We start from the raw sequence: 21316 nt of genomic DNA, 5'->3' as shown, positions 1-21316 counted from the left end.
AGTGCACTGAACAGGCAGAGGCCAGAAGGACTGAAAGAATTCAGGATTCATGGGCCCCGTGGTACATTCTTCATTTCAAAGGGCTACTAATGCTCTTCAAAAAGGGTGTCCTTTGTAATTACAGAAAGCCTTTCTCCCAAGCAGGTGAGCTATGCTATCTTTCTTCTTGTCAGGGTTTCTTGGTGGTGTAGGAGTGATCAGGCCAGCGAGGGGAGGGATGTGTGGAAATAGAAGAAGTTGCAGTGGAAGGGCGGGAGTGTGCAGATCAGTCTCTCTGGCAGTGTTTTGCCCGTTGATGCTGCTCGGGAGCACATTTGTGGGAATGTGGAGACATTGAAACGCGCACAGGAAAGCTGACACCTTGCACGAGTGTCACTACACTGAGAACACTGGAGGCTGGAAGAGAGAGTCATCAGTTTGCATTTCCCAGAATTCCTCAGAAAAATCATATTCTGGCTGCCCTGGCTGAGGAGGAAAGGTCATCAAAACTATTAAGGGAGAACCACTGAGTTGTATGCATGGTTTTTCTTTTTCATTTTTTTCAGTTTTCCTTCATGAATCAGTTTGTCTACAGTTGAAATGCATGTCTCCATCTATGCCTGATGAAATGATGGCATTTCTTTCCTTGCTGAGGTTGGAAGAAAGAGCAGCTGCTCCAAGAATGCCTCCTCCACTGCCGTTGCTCTGGCTCACAGGCCAGGAACCCAAATGACCACATTGGGGGATCAAAAGTTGTTTTATTTTGGAATAACTTTAGACTATGTAAAAATTGCAAAAGTACTGCGGGGAGTTTCCATATATCTCGCACTCAGTCTCCCCAGTGCTAACATCCTACATAATCAGAGCACTAGAAAATTAGCACTGATTCAATACTCTTAAAGGCCTTCTTAGCATTTCACTCATTTTCCCAGTAGTGTTCTATTTTTTTCTTGGTATGTTCTTCAGGATGTCACATTACATTTAATTTTTATGTCTTTGAAAGGAATAGTTGTACTTAAAAAATAGAACCAACTTTCATTCTCTATTTTTTCTATTTTTGACATGTCCTACTTCAGTTTTCTAAGAACTTGGAGACAGCTTTATTATTAAAGAAAAGTGTCTTATACCCTTGCTTTTTGCATGATTATATTCCTTACTAGACAGTTTCTGGATAGCACTTTGTGATTTTCCAGGATGCAAACTGGAAGAAGAAAGGAAGGAATAGTAGTGTTTTCTTCAAAATGTCCCTTAAGGCCTGCAGTGCCGTCATCTGTTCTGGCATCTCAGCAGGGCTGCAGAAGTGAGCTACAGCCCTGAGCAGCCTTCCTTGTTGCTCAGTGAGACTTCCGTGGGGTAAGGGAGAGCACTGTGCCACCCCAAAATATGTCTTATTTGGGGATATTGATTATTTAAGTTGGCTCACTTTCAGAAACAAAAGGCTCAGGAAGAACCTTTGATCTTCCTTCCAACTACCTAAAGAATTTAGATAGAGAATCTGCTCCAGGAAGAAAACCATGACCATAGATAACTACATTTGAATATGAATGAGCTGTTGTGGACAGAGAGAAACCTAGCAAGTCCCTTTTGATCAAAGTCCTTTCTGTGTCTTGTTGTTAAAGATGACCCGACAGACATTTGTTTACCAAACATTTGATTCTCCAGCACCATGTCAATTGCTTTCTCCCCCTTTGAAGTCCAAACCACCACCCCTGTCTGCCTTAGTTCAAGATGCCATGTAAGCCTCAACTCTCCCATTCACCCTCAGGTCCCATATTTTTATAGATCCCTGTGTGTGCATGCACAATCCAATTTCATTATTTCTCCCTGTTATTATGTCTTACGTAGACTTAATTCTTAGGTCAGCCAGAAGAACTAAGAGGGGAAAGAAGAAAAAGTTTCCCCTCCCCCTCCGGGGTTACTACATCCTTACCATGTCCAGCTTGCCTCGGTGGTTCACGAGGCTGGAGAAGGCATAGGCTGTGAGTACGGAGGCAGCAAGGGAGAAGTATGTGTTGACGATGGTCTTGTACTGCTTTTCTCCAACATCAGCAAAGACTGAATTAAAGCTGGGCCAAAATATCCATAAGAAAAGAGTACCTGCAGTAAATCACAAAAATGGATATTAGTTCTTAATATGAAAGACACAGGAGAGACAGTTTGTCTCGGGCACTGACAGTGTTCCTGCTTGTAGGTTCAGTTATCTGAGAGGGGGAAAGCCAGCAGAAACAAAAGAAACAACAGCATTAGATTGGCAAAAAAAATTCATTTGGATTTTTTTCATAATATGGCTGTAGTAGTGCTTAGTTGTCTTTAACTTCATTCAAAATAATTTTTAGATTGTATTGGGGAAACTGTCCTATCACCATGTATTAAAAAATTATTAAAATTGGTGAATATTGGAGGTGGAATAAAATACACAATACTTTAAGCATATTATGCTTTATTATTTCAAGAAAGGTAAAAATGCAACTGAAATGAAAAAAGGATTTGTGTAGGGTATGGAGAAGATTCTGTGACTGATGTAATGTGTCAAAAGCAGTTTGCAAGGTTTTGTGTTGGAGATTTCTCACTGGATGATGCTCCATGGTCTGGTATACCAGTAGAAGTTGATAGCAATCAAATCAAGACATTAATTGAAAACAACCAACATTATACCATGTGGGAGATAGCTGACATACTCAAAATACCCAAATTATTCATTGCAAATCACTTGCATCAGTTTGGTTATGTTAATCACTTTGATGTTTGGGTTCCATATAAGTTAAGTTAAAAAAAATTCTTGACCATATTTCCACATGTGATTCTCACCTAAGTGTAAAAAAAGAATGTCCCATTTTAAAAACAAATAGTGATGGGTGATGAAAAGTGGGTACTTTACAATAACATGGAACAAAAGAGATTGCAGAGCAAGCAAAATGAACCACCACCAACCACACCAAAGATCAGACTTCATCCAAAGAGGTTTATATGTTGGGATTGGAGGGGAGTCCTCTATTCTGAGCTCCTTCCAGAAAACCAAGTGGTTATTCCAATAAGTACTGCTCCCAAATAGACCAAATGAAGGCAGCACTCAAAATTACTCAACAGAAAACACAATCTTTCATCAGGATAATGCAAGACCACATTTCTTTGATGACCAGGCAAAAACTGTCATAGCTTGGCTAGGAAGTTCCGATTCATTCACTGTGTTCATCAGACATTGCACTTTCAGATTTCCATTTATTTCAGTCTTTACAAAATTCTTTTAATGGAAAACATTTCAATTTCCTGGAAGACTGTAAAAGGCATCAGGGACTGTTCTTTGCTCCAAAAAATGAACAGTTTGGGGAAGAAGGAATTATAAAGTTGCCTGAAAGATGACAGAAGGTAGTGGAACAAAATGGTGAATACGTTGTTCAATAAAGTTGCTGGTGAAAATGAAAAAATACGTTTTTTATTTTTACTTAAAAAAATGAAAAAACTTATTGGCCATCTCAGTATTATTCAGATGTTGTTCCTTAAAGATTTTGACTGCTCTGTTGGAGTTAACCTTCACTTGTGCCTGACCAAACAGATAAGAATTGGACCAGTTTCATCCCTACTCACCAATCATTGAAAACAACTCCGAGAGGTACACAGAGTCCTTGTTGTCATGACCCCTTCTCAGGCCTGGCCGATACAGCACACCCGTTACAGCCAAGCCAAAGTAGGCCCCGAAGGCATGAATCGTCATGGACGCTCCAATGTCAGAGGCCTGATGGGGCAAAACATTCATGTAAAAGAGCTGAAACTGAATCTCACTACAGGAGGAAAGTCAGTAAAAGGAATGCTTTATTGGTTTAGCAATTTAAAAAAGTAGATCAAGAGAGAAAGAATGTGTCAGACAAAGGGGGATAAAAGATAGGCACACAGATGGACTTTTAATCCCAGGTCAGGTACTTTCTTGTGATGCGACTTTATACAAATTACTATGCTTCTCTGAATCTCAGGTTCTATAAAATTGGAAATTATTACCCAGCTAGCGTAACTGAAACCACATGTGTAAAGTCTAGGTCCTTCGTGGGCACTCAGTACACTGTGGGTTACATCTCCAGGTTGGGGAGATTCTCTGTGAAATGCTGTTCTTGCACTTGATAAAACACAAAGATGATTTTTGCATTTACTTGGCATTGTAGGCAAAGTTTACTTAATTACAGCTGAAAGATGTGAAGCTTCAAAAAGCCTTTATCTTCCCCATATTTTTTCCACTCTGCTATATGATAGCATGAAAACCAGCCTGAGGTCCAAGATTTATTTGAAGAAATATGTTTTAGGTCCCTCTTTAGCACACCATATGGATTTGACCCTATTAGCTACACTTCCTGCCTTTAGAGGGAAAGTTCAGAGTGCCAAACCCAAGGCATTGCTCTGTCCATATTAAGGTAGGAAAATTATACAACTTTGTTGATTTATTTAAGATTTTCATACTCAATAAACTCCTATGTACCTTTCAGGTTCAGCTTAACTGTTATCTCCTCAGGAAGACCTTCTTGGTTTTCACAATCTAAATTAGGTCTTCTACTTACATTTTCTCATAGCCCCCTCTGCTAATTTTTCACGGTATGTATTATAATTTATACGTATATTTGTGTGGGTGGGTGGGGAAATGTGTGATTATTTGTTTGATGTCTGTCTCCCCCACTAGATTGTCAATTTGATAATAGCAGGGACCATAGTTATTTTGTTTGTTATTGAATCATCAATGCATGACACCTAGAAAGTTTTCAAAATAATTGCTGTTGGATTAAATGTTCAATAGAAGCACATACAACATATTGGAAAGTGCCTAAAATGTTTTATTTATAATTCTTGGGGTATTCAATGAGATTTTCACAGAGAAAAAATTTGACTAAATCTTTGATAAAAGCCTTAGGAAAGGCTATTCACCTAGGAGTTGAAGTCAAAATAGGAATTGATTATTGATAGGAAATAAAATGTAATAAAATGAGTTCTGGAGTTAGAAAAATCTGGGTTTGAATCCAGATTCCAGCAAATCATTCAGCATCTATGGTCATCAGGGTTTTTTTGTTTTGTTTTGTTTTGTTTTGTTTTGTTTGATATAAATAGTAACAACAATAACACCTACCTTACAACATTATTGTGATAATGAAATGAAATAATGTTTATAAACCTTCTGGTTTATATTAGGCACTCAATTAAATGGGGACTATTATTACTATTTGCTGTGGTATCACTCCTGTTACAGTTGTCCCTGCCTAAGGGCTTCCATATGTGTTGTGACCACAACTGATGTCCATAGTTAGGTATGTATAAGTATTCTAACACTTACCATAAACACCTCAGAAATCAGATATTCATTGCCAGCAAAGACAGTAATTTCTATGATTGTCATGATCAGCATTTGGACTGGACTTATTTTTCCTAGGACAGCTCCAAAAGAAATCATAACTGTGGCTGTACCGAAGTCTGCATTTATCATGCTGAGAGTAAAATGAAGAATACATTAAGGAAAATGCAAACCCAAAACAAAACCATGACTTGTAATAAACCATAGCATCTCCTTACCCAGAATACAAGCCCTTTACCCCTGACATCCCCCAATCAATCACCTGTCTCAGGCCTGTTTTTGTCTGCTCTCACTTCCTTACCCCTCCATTCATTATATGCTCTTTAGTTGCTCTAACATTTCCTTCAAAAATAATCTTGGAAAAATGACTAGTGATATATTCATAACTGAGATGGAAAAATAATACTTTTATGCAAGGAGATTCCTTATATTCTAAAATCAGACCAGAGATGACACAGGCATTCAGGTATGATCCAGCTCAGCAGAGCAAGGCATGGACTTGCATCCTTGGATCCCAGCAACTTTCTGTTGCTTATGGGAGACAATTTGCCAGCTAGTTCAGAGGCTGACTGACAAAAGATGAAGCAGAGAATAGTTGCTCTGAAAACACAATAGTTGAAAAGTAAGGGATGCTCACTTTTTTATTCCAATGTGAATGTTCTGTCCATGGCTGTGCAGGATCCCCTGTACCAGAGTGCCCCATTGGAGGCCCAGGGCAGCAATCAACAGGTGGATGCCCACACTACTGAAGCCATATTTCTTCAGGAAGGTCATGAAGAAGCCAAACCCAAGGAATATCATAACATGCACATCTTGAAATACTGCAAAGGAGCGAAGGGGAAAATATCTGCATTTAGGGAGAGCTAAGAGAGTATTGTATCAGAGTATAGCCCATTTATTAACTGCTACAGCCTTTTCATAGGACACTGCAAAGGCATAGCATTAACTGGACATTGAAAGGTTGGGTTCCAATGCCAGCCTGGCTACAGACCTGCTACAAGATTGTAGGCAAGTTATTCAACATTCAAACCTTTTCTTTGAACACTATGTGCTATCATACCAGTGTGTCTGTCATTCTCTCCCTGTGAGTTGCCCTTTACTTTCCACTTGAGGAAATCTTTACAAATCATAGTGCAAGCTTCACATCCTCTTGCAGACTTTCATAATGTTTCAGGGAAAAGTAATATTTTCTCTGGTCTTTCACAGAGCTTTCTGTATATACCTGAGCTTTAGCACCTGTCACATTTTACTGGCATTGGTTTAGCACGCATCACATTGTAGTAGTCTACGAGGTGTCCATCTTCTGCACTAGGTAGTGAGTTTCCTTGTTGAAGAGATTTGGACACATTCATGCATTGCTCAGCAGAATTCAGCATAAATTCTGCATATGATAAAAGAGGCAATAATGGCTAAATGAACGATCTACAGTCTCCATTTATCAAATGTGTGTGAATAACAGTACCAGTCCTGGAAATCTTACCCAATCATTATTCAAGTCAAATGGGACAATGTCTTTGTTCTAAACCAGTGTAAAGAAGGCTGTATCATTTCAGGGAGCAAATACTTGACTTGGTGTCTGGAGACAAAGGCTCAGGTCTCCCTATTGTACCACAGATTTTGTGACCTCGGGCAAGTCACTTATTTTCTGTGTGCTTCAGTGTTCTCATATGCAAAACTGAAAAGACCCTCTTTCGCAGAGTGATTCTGAGTGAGCTAGCCCTCTGAGGGAAGGAGTATCAGCAATGCTTTGTATAAATAAAATACATTACCAAATGGGAGACTATGAAAACAAAGGCCTTTTCTTCAAGAAATTTACAGCTTAATTGGTGAGACGTATATCTGAGAACTATATGAAACTAATATTTTTGCATTGAAGTTGCCAAGGAAAATGGTTCAAATATTGGCAGTTTCTTACATTTCAACCTAATAGATACACTAAGGAAATTGAGACCAACATTGATACAACTATGTTATCGAACATGGAATCTATATTTAAATTTCTCTAGCTGCTCCCAGATTTTCCTTTTATAGGATTTTTTGACACATTATTTATTCAAATTTCATACATTTCCTTTGTGAAGTATCTTTAGACTTTAATTTAGAGCAAGTTCTCTCACATGTTTTTTAGGGGTCATGGTATTTTACTGTTTATGTAGAATGTCCCACAATTTGCATTTGTTTAATTGTTTTACCATAATTAGGATTTGACAGAATATTTTGGCAAGAATGTTATACAAGTGGCGCTGTGTACTTCCCACTTATTCATGCCAGGTGACACATGATTCTTTTGTCCTGTTACTGGTGATGGTAAATTTGATCACTTGGTGAAGACTGCATGAATAAAGGACACATGGACAAAACCAAGGGGTGGTAGGATCAAGGCTGGGAAGTGGGGATGACTGTGGTGGGGGGAAAATGGAGACAACTGTACTTGAACAGCAATAAAAAATGTGAAAAAATTTTCAAAAGAAAGATTGTTCTGCCAGATCTTTCCTTATAAATGCAATTTCTGCCCTGTAAGAAATAAGTAATCTCTGAAGTGATTCTGTAACCATGCAGACTGGGGCTTGGCCACTTGGTGTCTTTACACATGATCCAACAATGAGTCCTGAAAGAAACAGGTTTTTATTAATAAGGTTCCAACCTTGGGGAGACGGAGTGCATTCCTGCCCAGAGCCCTCCTCTCCCACAAAACCCGGAACGTCCCTTGCTCCCTAAAAAACTACAGGCCAAAACCATGCCCACAAGTTCCCCACATCTTTATCTGTCCATCAGCCAGTCACGCAAACAAGTCTCCATCCTCTCTGGAATGTGTCCTGTGGGTTTCAGAGTCCCATCCTCTGCAGCAGCTCCCTGCTTCAGGATCAGGGGTGTGCTGTTCTCAGCCTCTATGCAGTGACTCAGGAAGCCATGTGCTATTTTACATTGTCTCAGAGGCTGGAGCCCAGTGAGGCACACATCCCTGCATCCAGCCTCCAGAGTGGGTTCCCATCTTCTGCAGGGTCTAAGCACCAGGTGGGCACTGCATTTCCTGGCCCTGCAAGTGTTCCCATCCATGGAGGGAGCAGGGCCAAAAGCCCAGAGTGAGATAGAGCTTATACCAAGCTCTAATGTGCTGTATGAAAAGTCCCATACCAAAAGAGTGATGTCTCCAAACACTCGTCAAAGAATCAGAAGTCTGCAGCTCAGGATTCCCAGTCTCAGCTCAGCTCCACACATGTTTCATGAGCCTGGGTGCTTTGCCTGGCAGGTCCCTGCAGCTCCATGGGCTCTCCCGCCATCTTCTCCAGGCAGACCTCCCCTCCTCGTGGCTCCCTTACTCATGGGCAGACCTCCTCTGACCTCTTGTCTCTCTCACTGGCCTTCAGCCTGCCCTAATTTAAATGCTCAGCTTGGAACTTCCTATGTGACCTTATACTTGGCTCTTCCTATAGTGTATTAGTGTCCACCATTTCATTAGCTCCATGGTGCCTTTGACCATTTTTTCATCTGCCATCTTTAGTCAGGGCAAAAGTACCCAGTGGTGATGCATGGGAATCCAGGGAGGGCATCTGCCCCCACCCCTACCTGTGGAGTCAATGTCTATTCTCACAGTCACTATAAGACAGGCATGGGAGGAAGTCTCACCTTCCTTACAGAAAGATGAGACTGTTAACTTGCCATTGTGATGCGATGGGTCTTCAGTTCTGTGCTTCCCACTCTGTGGCCCCCCTCCTTCTATCCATCCCTCTTGAAGGCAAGATTGTGGGAAGTGGTCCCCCTACTTTCAGGGGACCCCTGCTCTGTACTCCATTACTTTCTTTCAGACCGTGTGTTCTTCAATAACTTTCCAACTAATACTTTTAGCATCCATTAATAAACCGTGCCGGAATCAGTTATTACATTTTTTATTTGAAATGATAATTTTCTCTATTACTTATTTTATGTGAATTAGTTGGCATTTTTCTGTAAAGAAGAGCTTCCTCCTATTCCCAGTGCTTCCCTTTAAGGAACATTTCTATGAGTGCACTGACTCCTTTTGTTGTTTATTTTAATATGTCATAATCTGTTACCATTACTTCATTATTATTTTTAATGCTCTGTTATTTTCTGAATTTGTTTAGTTGGTGCTCATTCAAGCAGGATCTTGTGTTCTTCTGACATCTCCCCATCCCGCCAGCTTTTATGCACTTGGCTTACCTTGTACTTTCTTTGCCCTGACCCGGAACCAACTATTTCTCCAATGAGCCCCTAGGTGGGGAATGGGATTCAGAAACCAAGATTTGGGTTCTGTTTGTGCCCATTACTTCCTTTTTTTTAAGGACACAAAACTATTCAATTCAAAGGCAATGCATAGGTCTCCACTGGAGGCTGGTATCTTATTGTAAGGCCATAAACCACAGACAGCATGTTAATTTGGGCATTGTAACAATTCTAGGTAACACTTAGAATAGCAGCAAGCGATTTCTTAGGAATCGTTAGTATTGCACAAATGAGTTACCCTTTGCCTATATCTTCATTTGCTAATTTTTTGGTAGTAAATGAACCGAATGTTATCTGAATAAATATAGGAACAAACTCTTAAATATAAATTTAAAAATAAATCATTGCACTTAGTCCATTGTTAATAGTAACATTCATAAAATAATTTCTATTGCTATGTATATCCTTTCCCATTTAACTATATTTAAAGTGGTTCCAAAAAATGTAATCTGCAGATATTTGGGGGTCTTATAAACACTTTTAGAAAGTCTGAGGATTCAAAATTATTTTGTGGTAATTATATAAGATGCTATTTGCCTTTTTTAGTGTGTTGATATTTCTACAGATGGTGAACAATAATGGCATGTAAAACTACTGGTGTTTTAGCATAAATGAAAGAATCGGCACCAAACTGGGCAACTAGTCATGGTGTTTTATATTACCACACCCTTGCAAAAACAAATACAGTTTTTCTTAAGAATTCCTTGGTAAGGCAGTAAAATCATTCGTTTTAATTATTGACTCTCTTATACATGTATTTTTAATGTCATCTCTGAATCAGTTTGCTGAGATGCAGTTTCACACAAAGCAGAGCTGAAACACAATGGTTTTCTCAGAAAAAAAAGGCCCTTTGGTTACTGTTGGGGTTGCAAAGCGAATGAGCAATCTTCTCATGGGATGCCACTTTTACTTGGAACAACTGACACAGTTTTTCAGATGGGTATTGATGTTTTCCTGAAGAAACGAATAAAGTAAGGCCATTATTGCATTTAAAAGAACTGAGATGCACTTCAAGTATTGAAAAACTTGGAATTTTGGGAAGTTAGTGTCTGCCACTGTCAGCTTGCTAATACATCTTAAGGAGTTGCCTGGTCATATTTTTGGTGGTATTACCATGTATCTTTTAAAATGACTATATGATGAAATATGTTAATATTTGGGATATCTGCATACCTTTGAATTAATGTTTTGCATATGAAGAATGTACAATGTTATAAGGTCACACATGGGTAAAAGTTCGCTCCAAGTGCAAGATTGACTAGTGGATTTTAATGTAATAGAGTACAAAAAGATCATTAATGCAGTTTTAAATTCTCGTAGATACTAAAGACCTTGTGTTTGTAGAATCTCTAATAAAATGTTAACCGTCCTCAAAGGGCTTTCTTCTTAAACTTTACTTTTCTCCAGCCTGTCTACATGTTAGCAAGGATTAGCTGATGATCATGGTCAAGCGTTATTCCTGGTCTAATTATTTGTCTCAATGGAGTGACCAAGCCTTTGCTAGATGCGGTGGGAGCTGTGACATTCAGGGTTGCCACACACTTGCACAGTTGTGCCCTGGGATGGGCAGTAATCCCAGGGCTGTGTAAGTAGCATCATTCTCTGTTCAAAAAAGCATATCAGTATGCAAGGAAATGAGAGGGATGGCTAAACTTACATCTGATTAAATTTATTTAAAATACAAATTAATATCCTACTTATTTATGAAAAACTCCTAACTTCTACCACACTACAATTGAGAACTCTTATGACACACGGTGAGCTTTGGAGGCAGAGACTGAGCCCTCTCTAAGCTTGAATCCCTGCCCTTGGCACAGTGTACGGCACTAGGAAGGCACCCAAAATGTCTGTGGACTTGAACATTACTTTTTAATAACTTCATATTTGATCATCTTCCCTCCAATGACTTATGCTGTTTTATAAGTTTTGTGTGAATCAACTGTATGAAATGTAGGAAAAATGTACATGTATAACCATTATCATGCAGTTTCTAGGGTTCTTCTATGAAGCTACTGGGGATAATGTAGCGGGCCTGGAAGATTAGTGTTAGACATAATTCTAGGTCTTGAGAGCCACTTCCTGGAACAGAGAATTTTTAATTGCATACAGACTGGGTTATGGACAGCATTTTGAGTGAATGAAGACTGCCTTGCCTATAAAATTTCTCTGTGTTTTCTGGTTAAGGCCCTTCTGGGTCCTCAGGGGCCTGTATTGATTGAAGTCTCCTTCCCCTCCCCTACCCCTTGCCCAAGTCCTGGCCTGACTGCCCTTACAGGTGGATAAGCAGTCACAGCAGTGTGTGTGGCTTGGCCATTTATAAGGGGCTTTTGTTGGTTTTATGTGCAACACACATTGATAGGCATCATGGTTACTGGCAACTATAATTTGACTTTTTTTCTTTAAAAAAGAATCCTGTACTTGATATTTAGTTTAAATCCTCTTTTTTATCATCTTTCTGATGTTTGACATAGCTCTATATCAGGAAATCCTGTCAGCTACACTTTCGATTGCAGCCAGCATTTGACTGTCTCCCAGTACTTCCTCTGTAACTGCCTCGGCACAGCCTGCTCTCACTTCTCTGCTGGGTGAATGCATTGGCTTCCGAATATGTCTTCCTACTCATCCCCTTCACTGTCTACAGCCTGTTCTCTACTTCACAGCCAGAAGGATGCTTTTAAAACCTAAGTTACATCATTTCCTCCTCTCCAAGTCCTCCAGTGGCTTCCCAACTCACTCAGGATAAAAATAACATGCTTACAATGTTCTGCAAGGTTCTGCAGCGTGCAAGCTCTCACCTGCCCAACTTTCTTCTCTCCACTTGTGCACTACACACATTAAATACCCCAGTGCCTTTGCACTCACTATTTCTTCCACATAAAATGTTCTTTTTCCCAATACACATATGGTTTACTCTCGCTTCTTTTAATGTTATTTTCCGTCATTTCATAACAGAAAGAACTATCTAGACCAACAATTTTCAACATTTTTAATCTCATGACACACAAACTAATTACTAAAATTCAGTGGCCCACCCAAAAATATATTTTTGCCAATCCGACAAAAATAGGTATGATTTTGATTAGTTACAAAAAATAATAATTACTTACCCTTTTTGTTCTGAAGTGACTTTTTAAAAATAAGAGGTGTCTGTACTTTCATAACACAGTAAAGATTTCTGGTAGCAAGAATTACCCAATTAGGTGCAAGCTTATTATGCTACATGAACAATAAGCTGCAACAGTATTATATGACCTATATACATTTATGATTCAAGTCAGGGTACTCACACTGCATGGTTATTGTTATGTTGTCTATTGTCATTTTTTTTATTTGACAGTCTCAGGGAAAAGAGGTCAGTGCTCCTGGCTAAGTAGTCATACTGCATGTTCTAGAAGTTCTTGCAGCCCGTGGGTTGAAAATCACTGATATATACTATACTGCTAATCTCAATCAAATTTCTCATTTATTACTCTGTTCCCACAGAATAATAAGACAAATTAAATGACTATTTTATAATTCTCTCAAAGACAATACAGCTTTTGTTGCCTTCTAGCCTATAATAGAAATTAATTAATTACATGAAATGGGAACCTTGGGCTATTAAGACTTAAGGCTTTCACATTACCCTGGTTGCAACAGGTTGAAGAGACATTCTCCCCTGTCCAGGTGTATCTATTTCCTTAATATTATTTCATTTATTGCTGTAGCACTTGATTGCCATCTAAACATGAGTGTATGTGTGTATACATATATAAATTAAATATAATTATTTCTATAAATAAAATATTAAATATATATACATATATGTACATATGTGCTTGCATGTTTATAGTCTGTCTTCCTCACTGGAATGTAAATTTTATAAGGACATGGATTTTATCTACTTTCTTCTGTTTTGTTTTATTCACTATGTAAAGCCTAGGGCCCAGGAGATTGCTTTATAAGAATTGGAAGCTTAATAAATATTCTCTTAATGAATCATGATGTGAATAAATTTTCATGTTTCTTGCAAGCATAGTATAAGAGTAATATGATTGCTAGGCAATTGGAAAAGTGACTATGTTTAGAAACTTTTCTATCCAGCTCCCCCACCCCAAATTCTGAACTGAAGTTTTACCTGGGAAATTTGAAGCTGGAACTTAGAGAATTCAGCTTGAATTATGCAAACTGTGAAGCTCTTAAGATAATTTTATTTCAGTAATGCTCATCTTACACCATATTCTGGCCTTTTGTTTCTTATGTTGTGTTGTAACACTTTGTTTATCTGTGGGCCAGACAGTAGAGTCTTAGCATTAAGAGATCATATTTGTTTTCTTTGAATAAGTGTGCTGCAGCATAAGCTTTGTACAGAATGAAACTATTATATGAATACATAAAATGTACAAAAGCATATAAAGTTGAACAGAATTCTGTTCTGTTTTCATTTTCTCTAGCTTGAAAATTATGAAACTAGTTACTAATCAAGAACTTCTTGGACATCTAAGTGGTGTAAGGAGAACTTTGTAAGGGCATGGAGTCTGACTCTCCAACTTACAGTTGTAACTCTTAACTTGCAATTGAGCATTTCTGCTGAGTCATTTACCTCTAGGTCATATCTACACTCAAATACTGTCCACTCTATAAACACCCTCACACTCTACAGGAATGAGAAATGGATGTCAAATTGTTTTTTAACAGCTTACACATTTGTTATACAACTATAGTAGATATTGCTACCATTTTAGGTTATTTTAACTGTTTAAAACTATTTCAGCCTTATTCAAAAATAAACAATCTCTGTAATAGAAATATATGACCATCTCCCTCCATGGTTAATGAGGTAACACACATGCCTGATCCACCATAGGCAATGGGTACAAGCATGGCAGTAATTACTGTTACGGTAACTATGTCATAGCTCGCTCTTCCAAACTGGAAATTAAATCCCCTCTTTTCTCTGTCTTCACTCCCAGGGAAGGATTTTACTTTTAAAATGTTAGGTGCTCACACTTCTCATCTCTAAGGAACAAACTATCTTCCTTTCAAAATGTTACAAAACCACAAGCACAGTTTCTGATGAAAATTTTATTTATATCTTTGATCACCCTAAATACTCCTTATTATATCTTAGCACCCCACATGAAATCCTGAGTCCTCTTCTAAATATCACATTTTCTTTCTACTCTCTCTCTCTCCTCCAAAGTTATGTTTGTACACTTGGATTTTTTTTATTGTAGGAAATCATACTTTTATACCTTGAAGAGCTAATGAATAATTCAAGGAAAAAATAAGGTGATTTAGCAGCAGGTAGGCAACACAAAAAATTTGATCAATTATTTTGATTTTTGGCTTCTTGTTCTGATATTTTAATAAACATATATTCTATCCAAACACATTAATTACAGACACCAGATGCCACAGAATAAACCTATAATATCCTTAGTACTCATAACTATCACATAATTCTATAAAAAGCCTCAATGTGGAGCTCTAGTTTTTATACTATTAGAAATTTCACATTCTCAGAACCTGAAGAACCTAAAATACATAAGAAATACATTGCCTACTCACCAGGGTACAACTCAATGAATCCGTCCACATTTTGTGCCATGGTGCTATTGGGATGCTGGTAAATGTCCTGATCCACTTCATACTCAACAAAGAATGCAAATAAAACAATCATACCAACCTCCAGGCCAATGGCCATGAGAGGGAATTTGAACCTCATGTTTGTGGCAAAGGCCAGAGGCACACTGAGTGCTTCACAGGCTGTGGGAGGTTGATAAACAGGGAGGGGCTGCTCTGTGTGTGATATTAGCCTGCACGTTAAAGACACTCCAATGATACTGCAAGAAAAAAAGTGGGCAAGTCTGGTTAAAACGTCCCACCCACTGGGAAGAATTATGCTCTGTAATCAAATTGCCCTCAGTGTTGGCTCGAAGTGTATTCAGGTTAGATGGGAAGAAGCCAGGGGATGGAAATCATCTATTGTATAAAAGTGTCTTGGATCCTAATGAAGTTAATTAACAGACACTTATTTTTTAATTTTCAACTATAGTTTACTTTCAACATTATTTTGTATTGGTTTCAGTTTTATAGCATAGGAAATAGACAATCATATACTTTATAAAGTATATATATACTTTATACTTTATTTCCAATATTTCCAGTACCCACCTGGCATCACATATAGTTATTACAACATTATTGACTATATTCCCTAGGCTATAGTTTATGTCCCTCTGACTACTTTGTAACTATCAATTTGTACTTTTGATCTTTTCCACTTCTTTGATCCAGACCCCCCAATGCCTCTCTCCTCTAGCAACCACCAATCCTCTCTCTGTATCTATGACTGTTTAAAGTTTGGTCACTTATTCTGTTCTTTAGATTCCACATATAAGTTAAATCAGCTGGCATTTGCCTTTATTTCTCTGACTGACTTATTTCACTTGGCACAATGCCCTCCAGGTCCATCTATACTGTCACAAATGGTAAGATTCCACTCATTTGTATGGCCAAGGAATAGTCCATTGTATCACTTCTTTATCCATTCATCTATTGGTGGGCACTGAGTTTGTTTCCATATCTTGGCATTTTAAATAACACTGCAATGAACATAGGGGCGCATCTAATTTTTCAAATTAAAGTTTTGGGTTCCTTTGGATATATTTCCAGAAGTGGAATCACTGGGTGATAAGACAGTTCCATGTTTAATTTTTGGAGGAAACTCCATACTGTTTTTAAAGTGGCTGCAGAAGTCTGATTCCCACATTCCCACCAACAGTGCAGGAGGGTTCCCTCTTTCCACATCCTTGTCAACACTTGCCGCTTGTGGATTCATTGAGGATAGCCGTTCAGAGAGGGATGAGATCATACTTCATTGTGGCTTTAATTTTTATTTCTCTGGCAATTAATGATATTGAGCATTTTTTATATGTCTGTTGGTCATCTTTAGACATTTCTTGCATGCTTCTTATATGACAGGCACAGCTAGGCTCTACAGGTGACAGAAAACAAAAAATAGAAACTGCCTATAGTTAACTTTCTTTAAAAAGGTAATCTAGTTAGGAAGATGAAAATGTAAGCACATGATTGTAGAAAACAGGGTAGTAGAATAACGGTTCCAGAAGCTTTAGGTAACAAAAATAAAGCAGCAATTTACTTTGTCTTGGGCCAAAGACACTAGCATATGAAATGGTGTGGATGGGGCATTACTATGTGGAACAGACTGACAGATCTCAGAGGGGTGGACTGGATAAACCAAGGTGGATGGATTCACCAAAGAACACATGTGCATAGCCCATAGACACAGACAATAGTGTGGTAAAGGCAAGGGGATGGGTGGGTGGGGGCTGGGGGGGAGGTGGGCAAATGGGAAGAATATGGGGGATGTATGTAATAACATCAACGATAAAAAATAAATACACAAGAATAAAATGGGCTTTTCCTGGCCAGGTAGCTCAGCTGGTTAGAGTGTTGAACCCATATGCCAAGGCTGTGTGTTTGATTTCCAGTCAGGGCACCTAGAGAAGCATCAGTAAGTGGAAAGACAACTCTCTCTCTCTGCTTCTCCCTCTCTCAAATCAAGAAATATGATTTAAAATAATCGACTTTACCACTAAAACACACAGAGAGAGAACAACATAAGGCTTAGTAGGACATGGCATGTTTGAGGAATAGTGAGATTAATTACATAAAATTGGATTACAGGAGAGATGAGAAGGATACCTTTGATCGTAGCTGGGCTGGTTTGCAAAAGGCCTTGCACTCAGTATTACAGATGCTGGATTATTAGTATACGGGCAGTGGGGGAATTCAAAGCACTATAAGAAGCAGTTTTGCTTATTTAGGATAATGTGTTTTTTTCTTGAATCCTTATTTTATTTTACACAAATGTAAGTATAGGTTTACACAAATACATTTTTCTAGTTTTAAAAAACAAGAGAGTGAATTTACATGTGGACATGGCCAATCCTCTCTCTTTACAAATTGTCTCATGTAAATAAGAAAAGAAATGATTCAAAATCACTATGATGATTTGCCTCCAGGCTGGAGTTGTTCTCTCAGCAGGATAGACCTGAGTTTGAGAAATTATAGCCAGCAGTGAAATAACATTCTTATCACGAAAGTCCATTTTCCAAAGGTTTTATTCAGAATATGAAGGAGGGGGAAAGCGCAAACAGCTGCTGGGCCAAATTCTACACCAAAACCAATGTTTACTAAAGAAAGAAGCAAGTTTGTTTTGTGTTATTTTGTCGTCCTGGTATATTTTTCCACAGGCGAACATGAGACATTGGGGCTAAATGATCTCTGATGTTTTACACATCTGCAACTCAAATATTTTGAGGATGGCTATTTCCAGTGCTCCTTACAGGAGGGCCCCACAGACGCGGGTTTCCATGCTAATTGTGGCAATACGTGTGCACAGTACACACTTTGATGTCTGGCCTTAGTGCTCCTAAGACCGCCAACAAATCAGAAACACAAAGCATGCTAATCACTATATGCTAATCTATGAAATAACAAGTAACAAATTATACATTGAGAGAAGTTCTAAACAATATCATACATAAAGGTATGGTTTACACAGCTGAATATAAAGTATGTCATATATATTGGAGTATTTGGTTGAGGAGTTCAGATTGGTTGCCCTTCTTCTGAGCATACTCTCTCCTATTGAAATAAGCTGAGTCATGTATAATCTGGGAAGTAATGATTTCTCTCTTTTAGCTCTTCACTCAAGCTGTTCTCTCTAAATGGGGCATTCTTTCCACACATTCCCTCCCAGAGTCCTGACCCCCCATCATCCAGCTCTTAGATAAAAGGTTACTTCCTTAGCGAAGCCTTGCTTGACCTCCCATTTTAACCCAGCTTCTTCCCATTATCTCTCATTGAAAAATGATCTTTTCTTTCATACCACTTCCCACGGTTGGTTTCCTGTGTCTGTTTATGTGGCGTTTATGATTTACATGCTGTTTTAAAAAAGGGCTGTTTTCCTCACTGCCCTGTTGCTCCCTGAGGATGGAGGCTGTCTCTTTTGCACATTATTTTTTAAATTTTTAAATTTTAGTTGACATATTCAATATTTTATTAATTTCAGGTATACAGTATAATGGTTAGACTTTTATATAACTTATGAATTGAGGCCCGGGTAAATCTGGCACAGACCTGACACCATACATAGTTACTATAATATTATTGACTATATCCCCTAGACTGCACTTTACATCCCCATGACTGTTCCGTAACTGCCAATTTGTACTTCTTAATCCCTTCACCATTTCCCTCATATATCGTTTGTTTTCTAGAGTCGATACTGTGCCTAGCACACAGTGGACAATTAGTAAATATTATTTGAGTGAATTAAATTAACAGCAGTGTTGAAGGGAGAAAAAATCTCAGAAAGCAGTCCAAATCCTGTCGTGAAGTGAAACAGAGACAGCCTCACTGCAGCGAGTTGCATAAATGTGTGAGATCCCAGGAGTAACTTTAATATAGCGGTTCATTCTCTCGTTACCTCAGTTAGTGAGGCTTATCAGGATCTCCCTGGCTTGAGCAAGCTGAAAATCAAGCTCAAATCATGAAGCTTGGAATCAAAGATCTGGCACACAGAAAAGAGTAGAGTGACCTGGACAGCTCTAAGAGCCTTTAAAGAGGCCTCTCTCCTGACAGTTCTCAGCCATGAGAGAAACAGGCAGGAGAGCAGGGGAGTTCTGAAGTGCCTTCATGGACTTTCAGTAGGTGAGGTAAATCTGAAATGATTATGAATGACAAAGCCATTTTCTCATCCTATGCTGATCTTGAACTTGCTGTGTGGCTTTAGGAAAGTGATATTAATTTCTTTATCTCAATTTCTGAATACATGTAACATTGGCTAATGGTCATTATCAGAAACTTCTATTGGAGTTGCTTATTCTTGTTAGCAATGGCTGATCAAAATATGAACCACTACTCATTTTAAATTCTCTCTTTCTCAACTCTCTTGTGTACTGATGCTGAGAATGCAGATTGGAGTAGCCACTATGGAAAACACGATGGCATTTCCTCAAAAAATTAAAAGTGAAACTGCCTTATGACCTAGTGATTCCACTCCTGGCAATATATCCAAAGAAATTTAGAACACTAATTTGAAGAAATATATGCACCCCTATGTTCATTGAAATGTTATTTACAGTAGTCGAGGTATGGAAGCAACCTAAGTGCCCATCAGTTGATGATTGAATAAAGAAGTTGCACAATGGAACATTACTTGGCCACAAGAATGAATGAAATCTTACCACTTGTAACAACATGGATGAAGCTAGAGGGTATTGTGCTAAGTGAAATATGTCAGACAGAGAAAGAAACTTACCATATTGATTGCAGTTATACGTGGAATCTAAAGAATAAAATAAATAAGTAAATGAACAAACAAAATGGAAAACAGACTCACAGATAAAAAGAACAAACTGAGGGTTGCCAGGACAGAGGTTAGGGGGCTGGAGGAGAAAGGTGAAGGGACTAAGGAGTACAAATTGGTAGTTACAGAATAATCATGGGGATGGAAAGTACAGCATAAGGTATATAGTTAATAATATTGTAATAACTATGTATGGTGCCAAGTGGGTATTAGAATTAGTGGGTGTATCACTTTGTAAATTATGTATAATTTACATATATAAACAATGAAATATAATTTATATATGTAAGTATACATATATAGTTACAATTTATACACATATAATTCATGCATAATTTATAATTATATATAACTATTAAAATATAATTGTCTAACCACTATGCTCTATACCTAAAACTAATGTAATATTGGATGTCAACTGTAACTGAAAAAAAGCACTCTCCCCAGTTTTTCAAAGAAAGGATGTTCCCATCACATTTCCCTTGCTTCACTAATAATAAAAATATATGCAGTAGCTGCTATCCCACTGTATATAATTAAATAAAGAACAAAAGAGAAAGAGGAGATGGTAGAACAGGAGGGCAGGGGACAGAAACTCACATGTCAGTTCCAGAGAGATCCCGCCCAATCAGTGGAGTGGCAGTTGCACCCAAGGGACTAAATGGCTGAAATGAAAGGGAAGTCACGTAAGCCAGGCAGGCTGCTTTTCAAAGATAAGGCTGGAACTGAGGGCCTCCCAGAAAATATGACAGATCTTTATTATTATTTTTTTCTTTCCAGAACTTGTCCCCTTTCCCCACTGTATTTTATCATTGTGCCTCAGCTTGCCGAGCCTTAGGCACTGATGTGTCTTTGGAGAAAGTTTAGTGGTGAAAGTTTTCACCATCCCGGGCACCTGGTACCTGTCAGGCTCTTCACACGCGCTCATTAGGTCCTGAAAAAGCCCAGCAAGTGAGGTTTCTTTCTTACTGTCACATTACAAATGGAAAAAGCAAGAAACTGGATGACTTCCGAAGTCTAATACCATTTAGGAAATTTCAGGACCCAAAGTAAAATGCAAGTCTGTCTGACTCTGAAACTGTTGTCCTTTTTATGTGACTAATTGGTTTTTGGAGCTCTTCTACTAAGTTGTTCAGGTATAATCCTATTTTTAGGACTATAAAACATGCCAAAGCCTAAGACGCACCTTGATTTTAGAGGAGGAAAACAGGAAAAAGTTTTGAAGCAAAAAGATGTGGTAAAAATTTCATAACATAAATAACATAGGCTGCTCCCCACCCCCACAGCAAGCCAGATAAGCTACATTCGAACTATAAGATGCACCCCCATTTTCCTCCCCAATTTTTGGGGTGTGTGTCTTATATATATATAGTCCAAAAAATATGGTC

General features: G+C 38.4%; 1 protein-coding gene across 2 annotated transcripts in view; it reads right to left on the bottom strand.

Moving 5' to 3' along the window:
* Positions 1-20545, bottom strand: part of RHAG (Rh associated glycoprotein) — a 28205-nt gene extending 7660 nt beyond the window's left edge. The window contains exons 1-5 of one of the 2 annotated variants that reach the window (XM_053668357.1): positions 20529-20545; positions 5943-6126; positions 5288-5438; positions 3565-3712; positions 1910-2076 (exon numbers count right to left, since the gene is read on the bottom strand). In XM_053668357.1, coding sequence (XP_053524332.1) covers positions 1910-2076; positions 3565-3712; positions 5288-5438; positions 5943-6106 — 630 coding nt within the window. In that variant the 5' untranslated portion in view covers positions 6107-6126; positions 20529-20545. Of the gene's footprint in view, positions 1-1909; positions 2077-3564; positions 3713-5287; positions 5439-5942; positions 6127-15097; positions 15475-20528 lie in introns of those variants that run through there. The other variant, XM_037151260.2, reaches the window with a different exon arrangement.
* Positions 20546-21316: the final 771 nt, after the last annotated feature.

Source organism: Artibeus jamaicensis, unplaced genomic scaffold (genome assembly GCF_021234435.1).
Source record: "Artibeus jamaicensis isolate MK-2021 breed Jamaican fruit bat unplaced genomic scaffold, CSHL_Jam_final contig_484, whole genome shotgun sequence".
Lineage (NCBI taxonomy): Eukaryota > Metazoa > Chordata > Mammalia > Chiroptera > Phyllostomidae > Artibeus > Artibeus jamaicensis.
This window is presented reverse-complemented; position numbering and strand designations above follow the sequence as displayed.